The sequence below is a fragment of the Gracilinanus agilis genome, chromosome 5, assembly GCF_016433145.1.
Source record: "Gracilinanus agilis isolate LMUSP501 chromosome 5, AgileGrace, whole genome shotgun sequence".
Lineage (NCBI taxonomy): Eukaryota > Metazoa > Chordata > Mammalia > Didelphimorphia > Didelphidae > Gracilinanus > Gracilinanus agilis.
In genome coordinates, this window is record NC_058134.1 from 154,635,162 (window position 1) to 154,654,678 (window position 19,517).

General features: G+C 34.9%; 1 protein-coding gene across 2 annotated transcripts in view; it reads left to right on the forward strand.

Annotated features, from left to right (window-relative positions):
* Positions 1-19,517, forward strand: part of RELN (reelin) — a 545,649-nt gene that overhangs the window by 310,805 nt on the left and 215,327 nt on the right. For both annotated transcript variants that reach the window (XM_044679411.1, XM_044679410.1), the window contains exon 11: positions 652-797. In XM_044679411.1, the coding sequence (XP_044535346.1) occupies positions 652-797 (146 nt within the window). The remainder of the gene's footprint in view (positions 1-651; positions 798-19,517) is intronic.

Consider the following 19,517-nt stretch of genomic DNA (forward strand, 5'->3'; position numbering starts at 1 on the left):
AAATCAACCTTGTGCAAATCTTAAGTCCTTCGAGCACTTCTGTCAAGAAAGCAGAATAAAAAGATCTAGCCATACTTGGGATTACCTTGACCTTTTCTGCATTCCATGTTTTGATTAGCTGGCCATTCTACTCATATCCCATTTTCAGACTCATTGCAAAGGGCTTGAATGGCAAACCAGCAAAGTGTAGAATATTGAAAAGGTCAGTGTGATTTAGCCCATAACCATAAAGCTGAAAATATGTGAAAACTCATTTTTGTACCTTGTGCCCACAAACAAGAACTGTGATAAGAATAGGATATCATTCCAATTAACAAACTTCTTTTCTATTCAGAATAATTTTATCTAGGAGGCCAAAGCTCATATGATCTTTTGTCCTCTTAGGTATTTCAGCTCTATAGGTATTTATTTAATTAAATAACTAATTTTTAAATTAGTAAATAATTAGGTCCAGCTTATGATAATGGATGTTTTAGTAGCAATTCAAGAAAATTTTTAAAAATGAACTAATATTTTGATTGTTTGACTTGTAAACTCACATGTAGATAAACCATTTACTTCTTCAAAGTTCCAAATGTAAATTAATATTAACACTACAGCTTAAAACCTCATCTGAAAGCAATTTCTTTGTCCTTTTTAAAAAATCTATAGCATAGCTGCCAGTCAGATGGGAATGCAATTTATTTTCATGGAACCGAAGGCACTGAGTTCAATTTTGCTACCACCCGGGATGTAGATCTTTCCACTGAGGATGTCCAGGAGCAATGGTCAGAGGAGTTTGAAGACCAGCCTACCGGGTAAGTAATTGTCTTTAATAGATCATGTTAGTATGTACTTTGTACATTATTTGTCAAGAAAAAAAAAGAATTTCACTTAAGAGTTAGATTCAATTCAATGGATGTGATTTCAGGGCAATGAACTTTTAAAAAGTCACTGGGGAAAATTTTTTAACAAGGAAATTGATCATTTTGGCTTTCAAAAGTTAAATGCTTCATACTATTCTTAAGCTCTCTTTTGTAAAACTATACTTTTATACATATTAAAAAAAACAAAATTATAAAATTAAAAAACATTTAACTACTATCTAATTAGAAATAATTCATTATTCTACTAACAAAACTGTATGTAAAAATTAACTTTTACTTTGAGTATTTTTTTCTTTCCTTTTATTTTATTCAGACACTTAAATATATGCTGATTCAAGAGAATAAATATAGTTTCTAGATATTGCCTCAGTTGGGTATGACTTGACTTGTTAAAAATCATTCATGAACTAAAATTTATCTTTGAAAACCCATAGATGAGAAGAAAATTTGAGTAAGATTAGGGAGATAGGACATGAGATAATTTTTTTATTGATTGCCTTGGTCTTGTGTCCTTTGCTTCTAGTAAATATATCATTCCAATAGCTTCTTTAACTTGAGTAGCATTGGGGAAGTCTACATTGGCAGGATTATTATTAGGGCCAGCATTAATAGGATGATGATAGTTGAGAGAAAAAAGTTGGCATTTATTTCCTAATAGCTTCCTGGATCTCTTCTGACGACTTATTCAACAAATACCTGTCATCAGACGATGAGATATTTACACTACAGAGTATGTTATTTGGTATTTGAATAGACACTTAAAATTAATATTATATAATTTCAGAGCAAAAATATTATTGTCATTAAAATTCAATAGTTATCTTTTTTCTCAGTGAAACCCAGTATCTGATATAATTCTCTTCCTTATAAGAGACTAGATGAAAGTGTTATTTCATTTTTCAGTCTTGTCCAACTCTTCTTGGGCTCATTTGGGGTTTTCTTAGCAAAGATACTGAAGTGGTATACCATTTCTTCTCCATCTCACTTTCTAGATGAGGAAACTGAGGCAAACAGGGTTAAGGTACTTGCCCAGGATCACACTGCCAGAAAGTGTCTGAAGTCAGATTTGAATTCAAGAAAATTAGTCATCCTGACTCCAAGCCCAGTGATTTGTCTTCTGTGCCACATCTCATTTTGTTTATATCACTGAGATTTTGTGTTGTTTTGTTTAAAAAAAAAACCAAACTTTTCTTCTGTCATAGAATCAATGCTATATTCTGATTCCAAGGCAGAATAGTAAGATTAGACAATGAGGACATTAAGAAACTTGCTCAGGGCCACACAGCTAAGTATCTTAACCCACAAAAAGATGGGGTGTTTCTGCCCAAAAAGACTTAGAAAGCCAGCATAAAAGATCAAATGCATGCACAGGGTAGAAGTGGAACACAAAGCAGCATATGAAGGCAGGCCCCACCTTTTGGCAACAAGCCTTGGGGGCAGTTGAATTAGCAGCAATGGCTTCCAGAGCTCTCAGCAACAGACCAAAAGGAGTGGGTTGGACAACTGCTCAGAAAAAGATTACAGGGGTCCCTGTGCTGCCTCAGACAGCAAGACTCTTGTCACATTGCCAAAAAAAGAATCAGGTTGCAGACCAGAGGATACAGTCTCTGGTTGAGAAGTAACAGTAGTACATAACAGCACTTAAGACCTCAGGAGAGCAGGGGACCTGGGTCACAGTTCCAAGACAGTAAAGAGCTAGTTGTGAAGGTAGCTACACAAAGAACCTGAAGGTTGGAACAGTGATGCCTTCACCACAGTTACAGTCTTGCTTTAATAGTTTTTTTATTTAAAAAAAAAGTTTGGAAAATGAGCAAACAACAAAAAAACTCACCCTTTAAAGGTATTTTAGTGACAGAGAAGACCAAAGCAAACTCAGAAGAAGGCAGCAAAGTCAATTCTACTGCATCCAAAGTCTCTAGGAAAAATAGGAATTGCTCTCAAGCCCAAAAAGGAGAGGAGCTCAAAAAGGATTTTTAAAGATAAAATAAGAGAGGTAGAAGAAAAATTGGAAATGAAATGAGAGTGACAGGAAAATCATGAGGCACAAAAAATACTAAAGAAATTGATGACTTCATGAAAATATAGGTCAGTTTGTAAAAGAGGCAAAAAAAATCCACAGAAGAGAAGAATTTCTTAAAAGGCAGAATTGGAAATATGGAAAAAAGAGTGATAGAAATCCACTGAGGAAAAGAACGATTTACAAAGTAGAATTTGCAAAATTGAAAAAGAGGTGCAAAAGCTCTCTCAAGAAAATAATGCAGGGATGGACCTGTTTGAATAAAAATATTTATAGTTGACTTTTGTGGTGGCAAAAAATTGGAAAATAAGGGGATGCTCCTTGATTGGGGAATGGCTCAACAAATTGTGGTCTATGATGGTGATCAAACACTATTGTCCTATAAGGAATGACAAAATGGTTGATTTCTTTAAGAACTGGAAAGACCTACATGAACTGATGCAGAGTGAAATAAGCAGAATCAGGAGAACATTATACACTTTAACCATAACATTGCAAGATGATCAAATGTAATAGGCTTTGCTACTAATAGCAGTGCAATGATCCAGGACAATTCTAAGGGATTTAGGAGAAAAAATACTATCCACAGCTAGAGAAAGAACTGTTGGAGTAGAAATGCAAAAGAAAACATAAAATTTCTCACTTGTTTGTGTGGGTACGTGATTTGGGATTTGGGTTTTAAAAGATCACCCTATTACAAAAATGAATAATATGAAAATAGGTTTTGAGTGATAGTACATGTCTTACCCAGTGGAATTTCTTGTCAACTTGAGGATGGAGGAGGGAAAGGGGAAGGGAGACAACATAATCATGTAACTATGGGGAAAAATTAAAAATATTAAAAAAGAAAAGAATGTCTTAAAAATTAAAATTGAGCAAGAGTAAGCTAATGACTCCATGAGATATCAAGAAGCAATCAGAGTTCAAAGAATAAAAAAATAGAAAAATGTGAAATATCTCATTGGAAAAACAACTGACCTGGAAAATAAATCCAGAAGAAATAATCTAGGAATTATTAGGCTACCTGAAATCCATGATCAAATAAAGAGCTTAAAACATCATCTTTCAAGAAATTATCAAGGAAGTCTGCCTGATATTCTGGAACCAAAGGGTAAAATAGAAAAAGAAAGAATCTACCAATAACCCCCTTAAAGGGATCACAAAAGGACAACTCCCAAGAATATTATACCAAATTCCAAAACTCTGAAATCAAGGAGAAAATATTACAAGCAGCCAAAGAAGAAACATTCAAATATCATGGCATCACAGTCAAGATAACACAAGATTTATTTAGCAGCTTCTACATTAAAGATTCAAAGGGCATTGCATAAGATATTCCAGAGGAGCTAATATTTCAATGAAGAATTACTTACCCAGCAAAACTGAACATAATACTTTAGGTGGGGGTTGAGGGATAGGTATTCTCTGAAATAGAAAACTTTCAAATACTCCTGAAGAGAAGACCAGAGGAGAATGGAAATTTTGACTCTTGAATGCGAGATTGAAGAGAAGCATAAAAGAGAAATCAAAAGACATTAAATAAGTTTAAATTGTTTAAATCTCTACATGGGAAGAGATGATTGTTGTTAACTCCTAAGAACTCAATCATTATTAGAGCAGTTAGACGTAGTATACATTAGTCAGAGGATGAGAGTGTGAGTTGAATAAAAAGGGATGATATCTAAAATATAAAATAAAATTAAGGCATGATAAAGAGGAATACATTGTGAGGAGGGGGAGAGAAAAATAGAATGAGGTTAATGAAGAGGCCTGAAAAAGATTTTACAGTGGATAGAAAGAAGATACACAATGAATTGGAGATAGAAATCTGTCTTATCCTATAAGAAAGAAGGAGGGAAAGGCCATAAGAAAAAAGGCTGATAGAAAAGAGGGCAAATTGTGGGAGGTGGTAATCAAAAACTAAACAAGGGGAAATAGAATGGAGAGTAGTACACAGTAATCATTTTTACCAGTTTCTCAAATAAAAGCCTCATTTCTTAAATAATAGAGATTTATTTTGAATATATAAGAATACAAGTTGATAAATGGTCAAAGGATATGAACAGAAAAGAAAAATGACAAAACTTGGAGGGGATGTGGGAAAATTGAAAGACTAATGAACTATTGGGGAGATGTGAATTGTTTCAACTATTCCAGAGAGCATTTTGGACCTATGCCCAAAGGGTTATAAAATAGTATATGCCCTTTGACCTAGCAATACCATTACCAAATTTGCATCCCAAAAAGATGAAAAAAGGGACAGATCTATATGTACAAAAAAATTTAAAGCAGTCTTTTTTGTGCAAAGCTAAGAATTGGAAAGTGAGGGGATCCCCATCAATTGGAGAATGGCTGAGTAAGTTATTGTATATGACTGTAATGAAATACTATTATACTGTAAGAAATGATGGGCAGGAAGAGCTCAGAAAATCCTGGAAAGACTTACCCAAACTGAAGCAGAGTGAAATGAGCAGAATCAGAAGAACATTGTACATAGTGACAGCAATACCATACAACAAACAACTTTGAATGATAAGCTATTCTCAGCAATACAATGATCCAAAACGGTCCCAAAGGACTCATAATAAAAAAAATGTCATCTGCTTCCAGAGAAGGAACTGATGGAGTCCAAATCCAGACCCAAGAAAACTTTTCTCACTTTGATAATTTTTTTGTTCTAGTTTCCTCCCACAAAAGGATTACTATAGGAAAATGTTTTCTATGGTTGCATATGTAAAATCTATATGAGACTGCTAACCATCATTGTAGGGAAGGAGAGAAGGAAACAATTTGAGACTCAAAATTCTTTCTAAAGTATTAGAAACTGTTTTACATGTAATTAGGGAAAAATTAAATTAAATCTTTAAAAAATTTTAGAAAATACATAAATATCATAATGTTTAATCATTAAAACAAGACTGGTTCAGGCCCATAAGAGACTAATGACCTGAATTACCAAATTAGACATCTTTATAGAATTATAGAATCCCAGCATTTGGAGGAACTTTGGGACCATCTAGTCCCAAACTTGTGTGAATCTTGGCTATCCTCCCATTATCTGTATAAGTGATAATCCATCCTTTGCTTGAATATTACCAATGGCAAAATGCTGCATACCAGTGTGTCAAGGCACTATATCTGTTATATGGTAACATTTCAGGCAATTCTAATTGTCAAGAAGTGCTTCCATGCATCAAGCTGAAATCAGGCAGGCTTCTTTTAACTTCCATCCATTGGTTCCAGTTCACATCTGTGCTAAATTGACATTATGGTTTCTCTTAACATAAAGGTGGGCTGTGAATGGCAAGAACCTAGGCTATTCAGCCAGTTAAACCTTAGGGAATGTAGAACACTGTCTTCATCTTTCCTGCCCTTGAGCTTGGAGGATGGACATCTGTATTGGTGTAATAACAACAAGTGTAAACCTTTGCCCCCTTCACGTTTTTACAAGCATCCCTAAAAAACAAATATGTATTTAATTAGTGTATTAAAGTTTCAGAATAATCATTATTTCTGTTTACTTTAAATTATGTAGAGTTTTATCCTCACTATCACTTTATGAGAGATTCTCATTTATAGATGAAAGTAAGAGAGATCCAATAACTTGCTGTCACATAGCTCTGAGTACCTAAGTTGGGATTTTAATTTAAGTCTTCCTGACCATTTTCTATCTATTATTCCTTCTAGCTGCCTATAAAGCATTTTCCTGACAAACTTTTGAAGTAGCATATGTTTGTCTCCATTTTACAAATGAAAAAAATGAGTCACAGCTCAGTGAGTTAGCTAGGATACAAGGATCTTAATCATAGGTTAAGAGCTAAAAGACGTCTTGTTGTTTTTCACTCATTTCAGTCATCGCCAACTCTTCATGGCTCTGTATAGGGTTTTTTTGGCAAAGATACTGGAGAGGTTTGCCATTTCCTTCTACAGTGTATTAGGCAAACAGAAGTTAAGTGACTTGCCCAGGGCCACACAGCTAGTGGGTCAGATTTTAATTTGGATCTCCCTGACATCAGGCCCATCAAATTCAGATGAGGAACTGACATCCAAAGATAGCCAAAGTCCTTGTAAATAAATGTCCAAGGTTAGGTTTGAAATATCTGAAATTCACTTCAAACCCAGGTCTTTCTTTAAGTCCAGAAATCTTCCTAACACTCATCATTATGCTACCTCTCAGCATAATAATAGCTTATAATGATGATGATAACATGAGCTATAATAATTTAACTTTTTTTTTATTCATCTCTTTATTGTTTAGTGTAAAGAAGGAAAGAGAGAAGGGGGTGCTGTTGTAATCAATTTTATCTCATCTTCCGAAAGCATCTCACTGCTAGATTAATGTGAAGCATTTTATTTTGTGTGTTGACAGAGAGGGAAGATATTAGGAATTCTGGTCGTGAGCATCCTGCCGCATTCTTAGTTTTCCTGCCCAAGTTTATTGAGCATTTGTCTCATTCTGTTCCCCAACAACCACCACCCACACAGACAATCTCTCATTATAAACTCATCAGTAAAACTGAACCAGCAGAAACGCCATCCGTCTGCAGAATCGCTTTCTGAATGTATGAGAGAGTTAACAAATGGAGACTTAATGCTTTTACAACTAACTTCATGGTCACTTTTGACTCTTTTTAAGACTTTTCTATTCCCAAGAGGTACTGAAGTGAAGAGGGAGTAGAGACTGTCAATTTCAAATGTTGCTAACAAAAGAATTTGAGTGGCAATTCCAGAAGCTGTAAGAGAAAACTACTGAGATCACAGAAAATCTTCATCGACAGTTGTACAATTTTCTGAGTTAAAATGCAAAACCTTTGACATATGAACTAGTTCATTGTCAAAGGCTATGTGTGAGATTGAGATTGCAGAGTGGAATTATAGCTGCAGAGATAGGGGCTCAGGCCGCAGCTCAGAATTCCATAGGGCCCCCCCGAGAACTCTGAGAGAGGGGGCAGTTAAAAGCAGTTGGGTTCTGGGTTTGGAGTAAGCAGGTCACTCTGTTTCCTGTGTCCTAGGACCTGGGCTTGCTCTTGGGGGATAGAGGCTTGAATCTGAACAAAGCCATTTTAGTTCCTAGCTGCCAACCTGCTTTACCTGGATTTGACATTCAATTAACATCACAGCTATCTCTATTTAGTTATTTAGTTATAAGAGAAGATTATCTATAGTTTTAGAGAGCTAACTAGGAAATCTAGTTACCTTTCCCCTTTGGGGGGAGGGGCTGCTTGGACATAACAGTTTTAGGGCTTCCCAGACCTTATCTATCCTTATTTGATCTCTCTTCTTTCCTTTCCCCACATATCATTAAACCTTTAATCATTTGGGAGCAGTGCCTGGTTATATTTAAGGAAATACTCACAATTTCCTCAAGCTAAGCTCCTCCTGCCTTGTAGCCCAAAAGTAAGATCTTTCCTCTGTGCCTTAAAGCTTCAAAGACATCAAGCTTCTCCTATTCTCTCCTACTCAAACCTGTGGGGAAATAGTTTAAAGAAAGTTAACATCTTCAGGAGTTTTGTCCTTCCTAGTTTCCTGACTGAGCCTAGAAGATAACAGATCAACCTCTATATTGTAACTGCTTTTCTAACTGCTTAGTGGGAGGGGGGAAGTAAAGGAGCACTGAGCCAGATCGTGCCCCTCCCTTCACTAAAGCCTGTTTGAGAGCCTCTGTGTGTGCTTTCCATAAACCAAAAGATTAGTGAGACCTGATTGCTACAGACCACTGGCATTTTACAGCTTCCCAAATAGAACATTATGTCAAGTCAAAGTGCACAGTATTAGTAGCCAGGTTGGAAGAATTGAATATATAGTCACCCCTTATGTGAACTGTGAAGCAAACTAAAGCTTTTGATGTTGTTGTTTAATAGTTTCAATCATGTCTGATGCCTTGTGACTTTTTTTTAGGATTTTCTTGGAGTGGTTTGTCATTTTCTTTTCTAGTTCATTTTACAAACAAGGAAAATGAGGCAAACAGGGTTAAATTATTTGCTCAGTGTCAGACTGAAAGTGTCTGATATCAAATTTGAACTCAGGTCTTCCTGACTTCAGGTTTGATACTCTATCTCAGTGATTCCCAAAGTGGGCACTACCGCCCCCTGGTGGGTGCTGCAGCGATCCAGTGGATTGGTGATGTCCACAGGTGCATTTATCTTTCCTATTAATTGCTATTAAAATTTTTAAAAATTAATTTCCAGGGGGCTAAGTAATATTTTTTTCTGGAAAGAGGGCGGTAGGCAAAAAAAGTTTGGGAACCACTGCTCTATCTACTGCACTTCCTAGCTTCCCAAGATATGAAGCTGTTGTTTAAAAAAAAAAAAGACACAAGATGACCCAAATCAAACCATGGTATGTTTATTTTTTAAAGTGGAAATAATTTTCAATTTTTTTCACATATGTTACCTTTGCTTCAAAGAAACTCTAATAGATACAGTGATAATTTATGTGTGTGTTTCTGAACTCTGGCTTCAACTTATACAACACATCATCTAATTAGCAGCTACTCTATCTCACCCAGTTGAGACTCTTAGAGAGAAAAAAATATTTTGTGAAAAACAAAGTTAAACCGTTATATGGATTTTTCTATACTTGTTTTTTTAGCCTACATGGAAGTCTTAAACTTTTATAATTCAAGCTATTTGAATGGTTTTTGATAATTATGTCCTAACAAAGAGTTAGTACCCTATTTTTAAAAGGAATTTTAATCAAAAGATTATTACATGAGGAAAAATAGATCCCACTGGTAGCCATATATGTGTTTATATATGTACAATAAGATGATGACATGAACCCCTATGATTTTTCCATCCATTAGAAAATTGAAAAAGTATAGATGATTTGATACATTGAAATTACTCTAGATTGTCTCTATTTAATTGGAACACTTTGCATTTTTTTTAAATGGCCCTGGACATATTGCCCACCCATTAATGGTTTTGTTGTTGCTCAGTCATTACAGCTGTGCTTCTATCCTCATGAGCCTATTTGGGGTTTTCATGATAAAGATACTACTACAGTAGCTTTCATTTCCTTCTCTACCACATTTCACAAATGAAGAACTGAAGCCAACAGGGTTAAGTGACTTGCCCAGACTCACACAGCTAGTAAGGTGTCTAGGCTGGATTCGAACACAGGAAGATTGAGACTTCCTGATTCTAAGCCCAACATGCTATGCACTACACTACCATAGCTGCCATTTACTTGTTTATACCCCTTCATATGCTTTTAGCTGGAATGAAAGTCACAAAGCAGAGCATTCAAACTTTAGAACATCTTCCTAGTCCTCTCTACTATACATAAATTTTTTTAATTTTTAAATTAGTTTTAAAATTTTTTTAATTTTTAAAGTTTTAATTTTTTTAATTTTTAAAGATTTAAAAATACTGAAAGAATAGTTTAATCCCTGAGGATTTTGCTAGGCAAATAGGCAGTGTGACTTAAGGATGAGCACTGATGACGACTTTCAGTGAAGGCTGCATGTGCTTCAGTGCTCTTAGCCGCCCTTCCAGCTCTCCTATCTGCCCTTTCACTCTGTAAGTGGCCTCACAGACAAGCCTGTGGAACAGAAGTGGTTGTTATGTGTGGTTTTGTTCTGCAGCACTCTAAGCAAAATGGTACTGACAAGAAAATAGTTTGACAGCCCTGAAAGTCATTTTAAAGCATGTACAGAAAAGCATTAAAAGCTTGATCATATTTTGACTGTGTTTGCCCCTCTTCTGCGACTGCCTAGCCAATGGATGATGGTGTGACAAAATGGAACCAGGGACAAGGTGAATCTAACAGGTCCATGGCTAGGTTAGGCTGTATAATTGCCGATTGATTTTGAGAAATGATCTTAAAAGGAAGCAACATATAATAATAATAATAATAATAATAATAATAATAATAATAATAATAACTCAAAGTTGTATAGTGCCATAAGATTTGTAAAATGCTTTATATGTGCAACCTTATTTGATTCTCACAGCAGTGCTATGAGGTGGATGCTGTTAGCATTTTACAAATTTTACAAATGAATGAAACAAAGAAGGAAAGGTTCACTGACTTGGCCAAATTCATAGAGGCTACTAAGGATCAGAGGGAGGATTCAAACTCATATCATCTGTATCCCCCTGCTCTGTCTCCAGCTGCCTTAACTAAAAATCAATCAACAATCATTTATTAAATGTATTCCATATTCTAGTCACTACATAGCCTTCAAGTCAAGTCAACAAGTATTGCTAAAGAGCCTACTATGAGCAAGGCATTAGGGAGCTTAGAGCCTATCAAGGAAACATATGTATAACTATATAAGTAATATAAAAATCAATCATATAATATAAATTACCTGACATCAATCAATTCTATATTAACATTAACATAGAATTTATTGATGTCAGGTATTTTATATTATATGATTTATATTATATGATTTATATATAATTTATATTATAGAATTGAGAACATAGAATTGATTTATTCTATGTTAATTTTAATATAAAATTGATTGATGTCAGGTAATTTATGTTATATAATTTATTTTTATATTACTTAAAACTAAGTAATATGTGTCTGAATATATGTATACAAATGTATGTTTGTATACACATGTGTGCAAATGCAAGGTAATTATGGGAAAGGGCAACTAGGGTGCGATGAATACAACACTGGACTTGGAATTAGGAGGCTCATCTTCATGAGTTCAGATCTGACCTCAGACACTAGCTGTGTGACCCTAGGCATGTCACTTAATCCTGTTTGCCTCAGTTTTCTCATCTGCAAAATGAGCTGGAGAAGGAAATGGTGAACCACTCTAGTATCTTTGCCAAGAAAACTCCAAAATGGGATCAGGAAGAGTCAGACACAACTGAAATGACTCAACAACAACAACAAATTATGGGGAAAGGGAAGCACAATAACTGGGTTTATCAGGAAAGGCTTCTTATTGAAGATTTTGTGTAATCTGAACTTTGTGGGAAGCTAGGGATTCTAAGAAACCTGTATTTATTTGTGTCCTAGCTGTTACCCTTATTAGCAATGCTACTTTAACAAGTCACTTTTCTCCAAGTCTCTATTCCTTCATTTATGAAATAAGAATAATAATACTCAGCCCATTTACTTCAGGGCATATAATGAGAAAAAAATTCCTTTCTGGAAATGTTGGTGAAATGGAAAGATCCTGGTTTTCAAGTCAGAAAAATGGAGTTTGAATCCTTTTTCTATCATTTGCTTCCTATATAAATAATCAGGCTAAAGAGGAGTTTTTTTAAAAAAAAAAATAAGTAGACTGACTAGATGGTCGCTGTAGCCAAGGTACTTTTCCAAAATCTTGACAATCTGACTAATCTTGGGAAAGATGAGTTTACATATGTAGGAGGGCATGAGTCTTTACGGCCCTGGTTGCTGGCTGAAATGCTTTCTCCTGTTTTATATAATATGATACTTTGGTTGTAATATGAAAGTTCAGAAATGTCATACCTTGAAAACACTGAGGGGAAGAATAGCCTAAATTATTATGTTAAAATATGAACTTTAAATAGCTAAGTAAAGCAGAATTTTACAAAATACAACTAATAGTAATCAAATTTGACAGAGAACACATTAGTTAGATTTCACTGTTATTCTCTGTTAGTCTCTTTGTCTACATTTTAATGGTCTTTCTCTACAGTTTGTAAATCTGAGAAATATAAAATCATTGTAGTGAAGCCTTAGCATGCAAAATTGGGTTGTATAACTATTATGTTTCTTCTCAATAATTCTGAATAGCCAATTGGAGAAGTTCTACCCAGGAACCTATAAATCCTCATTAACTAGGATTGAGATTAATTCATGTTGTTTATTGCCTCTTACTCTTATCTTCAACCCTACTTCTTGATATTTCAATTTAAATAACATCTTTTTTAAAAATATAGCTCATTGCATGTATTGTCTTTTCATAGCATTTATATGGTCATTTCTCTGTAAGTACTTAACTGACATGATTCTTTACTATTCATTATAATAATAGAATATTATTAGTAATGCATGTTACTAATAATGAAATACTATAGTCTGTTTCTTTTATGCCTTATTTATGTTTGGCATTTTAAACAACTTCATCATTTAAATGAAAATTAATTCCCCCAATAATTTTCTAAATTGAAGGGAGAAAGAAGTCGAAAAACAGTTTTTGTAATACCATATCCCAAATATCCTCCATATGCCCTACACTTGGATATTCCTTATTTTGTGTACATCCATATTATATTTGACATTCAACCAAAAAATACAAACTTGTGTTTTTTTCTTAGACATACAATGTATTACATTAGGCATGTTGTTTGTTTTTTTATGGGCAAATGTGGAATTTCATTTTGAACAATTACTTTCTAAGAATACTGCCTAGCCCTTACTGCCTTTTTGCCTTAGAACCAAAACCCAGTCTTGACTCTAAGTTGGAAGGTAAGGGATTTTTTTTAAAAGACTAAACTGCTTTCCATTCACGTTCACCTCTTTGGGACCCTGTTTGGGGTTTTCTTAGCAAAGCTACTGGAGTGGCTTGTCATTTCCTCCTCATTTTACAGATGAGGAACTGAAGCAAACAGGGTTAAATGACTTCATTCATTAGGTTCACAGAGCTAGTAAATATCTGAGATCAGATATGAACTTGGGTCTTGCTGGCTCCAGGCCCAGCATTCTATGCATTGTGCCACCTACCTATCCCGGAACTGCCCAAAGAGTAAACTAAGTAGCCCTAGTTATTCCTCAAAAATACATGATTCTGTCTGAGAAGATTTTGCTGATCTCTGAGCTAAATACTCTAGAAAATGTCTGTTATTCGTAAGGGCTTTCTGGAAGCAGCAGAGTATTTGTGTAGGGGATGAACACTAAACTTCAAGATAGAAAATCTGGAGTTTGGCCGTAGTTCTACCAACTACTATGTGACCTTGTTCAAGTCTTTGAACCCCTGTGAGCTGTTTGTACTCATCTATATAAAGAATGTTTTGAAAGTTTAATTACCTACATTCGTGAGGTTTGTCAAATGGGTCAGATGAAACTGTATGAAGCACTTTGTCAACATAGAAGTACAATATAAATGTAACATGGGAAAATGGCGGTATCTTGGTGAAATCTTCTATTTCAAAGGTTCTTCACCTAGAGTCTGTGAACTTATTCTTTACTATTTGGATAAATGCATTTCCATATAATTGTTTTCCTTGGAGATCTTTTTTATTTTAGGTATTCGATGAATGTGAAAACATCATTCTGAAAAAAAAGTTTATATAATTTAGTCAATCGTTTCTTAAGGATCTAATAGATGCTAGGCATAGTGCAAAAATTGAGAAATAGAAAGAAAAGCAAAAATACTTTCCCTTCCTCCAAGGAGCTCATATTCTTATGGAGACATAACATTCAAACAACTACGTGTGATTAGATCTTCAAACCCTGTGATGTGGTAGCATCTAATTATATTGGAATATTGTAGTTGAATATAAAATATTGTAGTTGAATCCAGCCCAAAGGTAATATGCTGTGTGAATTCTAATAATGAGAATTCATTATTTGCACTAATCAGGACCTCATATGCTGAAAACATATTTATATGCATGTATGCTTGTATCGTGTATATGTATACACATGTATGTGTGAGGGTACATATGTGTGACATATATACAGTATATGTTGCATATATGCTTATATAATGTATATATACAGAGAAAGAGAGTAAGAATCTCAAAAGGAAAGCCCTAGCATTGGGGAGACTGGGAGAGGTTTCTTGCAAAAAAGTGTTTTTGAGCTGAATCTTAAAGGAAGCCAGAGTCCATGCTACAGGAAAATGCTAAGAACCCTGTTTTATTTGTAGATTCAAGAAGACTCAGATGGAGATATTCTCTCTGTACTGATATTTTCTTTCTTTCTTAAATTAAATTAAAACAATTGATATTGCCCATTAGAACAAGCAGTCAGTGAATCAACAAATGTTTATTATCTCTTATGTGACAGACACTTTGCTAGGCTTTTGGGATATAAAGATATAAGTAAAAGCCTTTCCCCTCAAATTGCTTACATCATCTTAAACAATGTACCAATAGACTTATTATATGATCTCAAAAAGTCTAGAGGATATTTCATAAACCTTATTCCAATCATTTTGTCTTGGTTGCTATCTTTTTGTACTTAGATACTTAAAATCTGGGGACAAAAACTGTTCCACCTTGAAAACAATCAAAATATGTCTGTGAATTAGCTGTAATTTGTTGGCAAATTATGCCATTAGCATGTCCTTGATAAAATTCATGGTGCTATTTACCTGAGGAGCTGCAGGGTTGATACTAATAACTGTGCTGAATATATAATGAACAAAGTTCTTAAAACCTCAGTGGTAAAGGTTATGAATCCCTGAATGCCGCTTCTTGGCAATAAGAATATTTTAATATTTTTCTGTTACAGGATGTAGTTGAAAAACAAAAGTTTATTGGAGGAAGAATCCTAATAAGTCACTAATGTGTTCTCAGAAAGCATTTCTAAGACATTGTCTAATTAAATTCATAATATTGGAGAAGAATGTGACTCAGGGACAGGCCTAGACTTCAAACATTAATTAGGAATCATGTGTTATTAGGAGAAGTGAAAGAGGGAAAAGTGGATCCTTAGGAAACAGAAAAATTCAATCACTCCCAAAGATTTCTTCCTGAAAGGATGCTTATTAATTATATTAGCAAACATAGTGATTTCTAAATAATTAACATAGCAAATTATCACAGTTCCTTTTCGTTTTCATCTTAGATGATGTGACTTGGGGGCAATAGATCACAGGTGCACCTCAGCTCATAATTATCTACACTTCCAGACCCTAGGTCAGATCTTAGTTTGTTGTCAAACTTAGCTTGTTGGTTTAATGATATTTAGTGCCATTTATGTCAACCTCAGTAGGGAGCCAAATCTCATTTAAATATCTGCACCATATCGCCAACATCCAGACATCCTTTTTCTTCCCAAGCTATAAATGAGAATCCCCTTGCAGGCTGGATTTGTGGGATCTCAGACTCCCAGCCTGCCTCCCCACAGGGCCGCTTGCAGCCCCCCAAGGTATATTATACAGCCTGTTGTCCTTTTGTTCAGATGAATATGTAATCGGCTTAACCAGCCTTTGTGAAGGGAAAGGAAGATTTAGATCTTTGTAGAACAAATAGGAGAGTATTACAAATAAGCCAAACATGAAATTGGAGCTCCAGAGTGCTCCAATTTGGCGTCCACCATTCAGACAATTCTTTTTTCAGTGCTAATATCCCCCAGGGATTTTTTCTTACACAGAACTGAGTAACAAAATGGCCAGGTAAAGGGATAAGTTTAAAATAGAAAATATCCACTTAGCATAGAAGTAGATTAAATTATAAACTTGCACTTCTTTTTAAAATTCAACTTTAAAATAAATAAGTAAATATTTTACTTGGAGATTTTGTTGCTACAGAGAAAGAAGTGGTATTATTTCACTGAAGAGTGTACTAGCCTTTGCTAGGTAACCCAATTTCTCCTCAAACTAGTAGATAGCAAATTGAGAGTCTCTAGGTGAGTCTTTTTGGTGAGAACAGTTACAAGTGGCTTTGGACCACTGGCAAAAGTTTGAGTCAGTAGAAACAGAAATGGCAGAGAAGCCACAAAAGGAAGGAGACCTTTCTACTAGAGATTTGTTTATTTGCAGTTAATTAAAAAGTTGAGGGAGGAGCAACCTCATTTGTTACATGAATTTATAGAGTCATTGAAGAAGTCCGCAGGTTTGTTTTTCACTTAGTTCTCTTGAAGGTAAGAAGCAGCAAGGTGTAGTGATAAGAGAGCAGGAAGAAACCTGGAATCTCTAAATTCCAATCTGCTCTCCATCAAGCACTGGGTGTGTGTAAATGACTTAATTTCTGAGTGCTCTATGCAACTCCAAAATTCCAAATTGCAGAGAAAGCATCAATCTGCATTGGTAGAAGGAGTTTCCTTACCAGGAATTGTTATTGTTGTTTAGTTATTTAGGAGTAATCTGCCCTTCCTTCCTCCAGCTCATTTTACAGATGAGGAAACTGAGGCAAACAAGGTTAAGTGACTTGGTCACACAGCTAGTATGCGTCTGAGACCAGATTTCGACTCAGTTCTTCCTGACTCTAGGTCCTGTATCAGTACCCTATCTGGGTACCCTATACTGATGAAATCATCATTCTTGTGTACAGTATTTCTTGCAGTTAGGTTGGGTAATCTGCTTTTCCAGCTTTATTTCACATTAATGTCCTTCAAACTAGACTACCCGCTGGACCCCATATTGCCATTAAATTCCTTATTCCAAGGCATTTGCAAAACTTTCTGCTATTCCTTGTAAAATCCTTATCTTCATGTCAAAACCTTTATCTGTATTTTTAGGCCAGCTCAGGTGTCATTCTTCCTTGAAGCCTTTTCAGATTCTGATCCCCTCAAAAATAGGAAGGGAGAACATTTGATTTGTATTAACTTATCTTTGTGCATATTATATCTGCCCTCCTCTATTCCCAACTTCAGCTCTTAGAAGGTTTATTGATTGGTCATGGAACCCTGTATAGGGAGAGTACTTAATAATAATTTAACTGAATTAAGTTGAGACTTGAACTCAGGTATAAATATTTCTTCTCACTCTTCTTTTAAGATCAATATATAGGACTCTAATATTTCTATTTCCATAACTAGCATAATATTTCAGAAATAAGTAAAACAGAAAATTCCAAAAGGAGAAGCTTTTACAGAAAAATAATATAAAATGCAATTCAGTTCCTTTCTTTTATGCTGTCTTTGGTTAAAATATTGCTCTATCTCAAATTCAGTCATCTACCAGTTTATCTCTCATCTGCTGACAATGGAAACTTTAACAGAGAAAAAATGTTTAACATCTACCTTTTTCACAACCTACTTAAAAATAATTCTCCATCGCATTCAGCTCTCTTTCCCTAGAGTTTATATGCTTTCCACATGGTAGAATGAGAGACGGAGGTGGGCAGGAGAGGGAGAGGGCAGCTAGGTGGCATACTCTGGGTGGCTAGAGTACTGGACTTGGTGTCAGAAAGACCAGTCTTCCTAATTGCAAACCTGGCCTCAGATACTTTCTAACTGTCTGACCCTGAGCAAATCACTCACCCCTATTTGCCTTAGTTTCCTCATCTGTAAAATGAGCTGGAGAAGGAAATAGCAAACTACTCCAGTATCTTTGCCAAGAAAACCTCAAATGGGGTCATGAGTCAGACAAGATCCAAATGACTGAATAACAGTAACTATAACCCCTTTTGGTTAGAAGTGAGGAAACTGAGCCCAGAGAATTTAATTACAATAGAGAGTTGGAAAATTGGCATAAAAAGACCTGCTTTGTTAGCACCTTTTTGAACTTGGGAAAATCACTTAACCACCCTTGGCTTTAGGTACTTACTTCATCTAGAAAATGAAAGAGGTGATCTTGATGACCTCCATGGCGTCAAATGGATTTCTTCTCCTAAAATCCAGTTGTGTTAGGTCTCTCACAGCACACTTGTTCTTTAGAATATCGAAATTTATCTGATTCTGGGTGTGTAATAATACATTTCTACTGGATTTTTAGTGCATTCAAAGTTACAGTTTCAATAGTATTTTCTCAGGATGATTTTTTTTGCATATAGGTTTCCTTGCCCTTCTTTATTTCTCACTAACTAGGGCTTCCTGACTTCATCTAACATGAACATTTGTGTTTCCTAGAAATTCAATTTTGTTTATGATTTTTTAATCAGCCAACAGTAACAGAAGGAACAAGAAAGGTTGATTGTCAAAGGAAAAAGCAGTTCTCCTCAATTTTTAAATAGTCTGCAAAACATACTGTGCCTATGGTGATGTTTCCAAATATATTTTATGTAAATTAATGTTAAAAGTTATTAAAACATACAACCAAAATTTAAGGTACAAAGTTTACCAACCCTATCCCTCAGCCTTATAGTTTTTCTATTCATTATTTCATATTTTTCCTTTTTAGAAATACTCTAAAAGAGACCAAGGCCCAGAAAGAGGCATAATCTGCATCATTTATAAGACCAGTTTCTTTTGTGGATCACTAGACTGAGTATTTTAATTGGCATAAATGGAGCATAGAAAAGACCAATGAACCAGTATACATTTACCTTTCATGAAAAGGTTCAACTATTTTTGGTGGTTTGGTTGCATGTTCAAAAATCAATCAGTTTTCTTCTTTGAACTCTTACTTTCCACAAAGGACTTTGAAAATGCTTATAAAATGTAAGCATCGATAAAATAGTTTAAATAAAATAAAATATCTCAAATTTCCTTATATTTTGAATCTAACTTTATTAAGGGAGAATGATTCACCCCTCTTTCTCAGATCTAAAAGCCTCTGTTGTTTAACTGGTAGTTGAATATTGACCTAAGAATCAAGAGACCTACATTTATGATCCTCATATGCTGTTTTGCCTTGGGCAAATCTTTGAAATTTTGTCTGTCCTACTTTCTCCCATCTGCAGAAGAATTCATTGCACAGGTAGTATTCATCAAATTGGCCCTGGCCAAGAAGAAATGATAAAAAGAAAACAAAATGCTTTGATGATTTTTGAAGCTGATGTGATTAACAAAAAACTGTGTCTTTGAAAGGACTAAAGTTGTGTTCTTATATAAATTTGGTCCTAGGATATAGGCACTGGCTG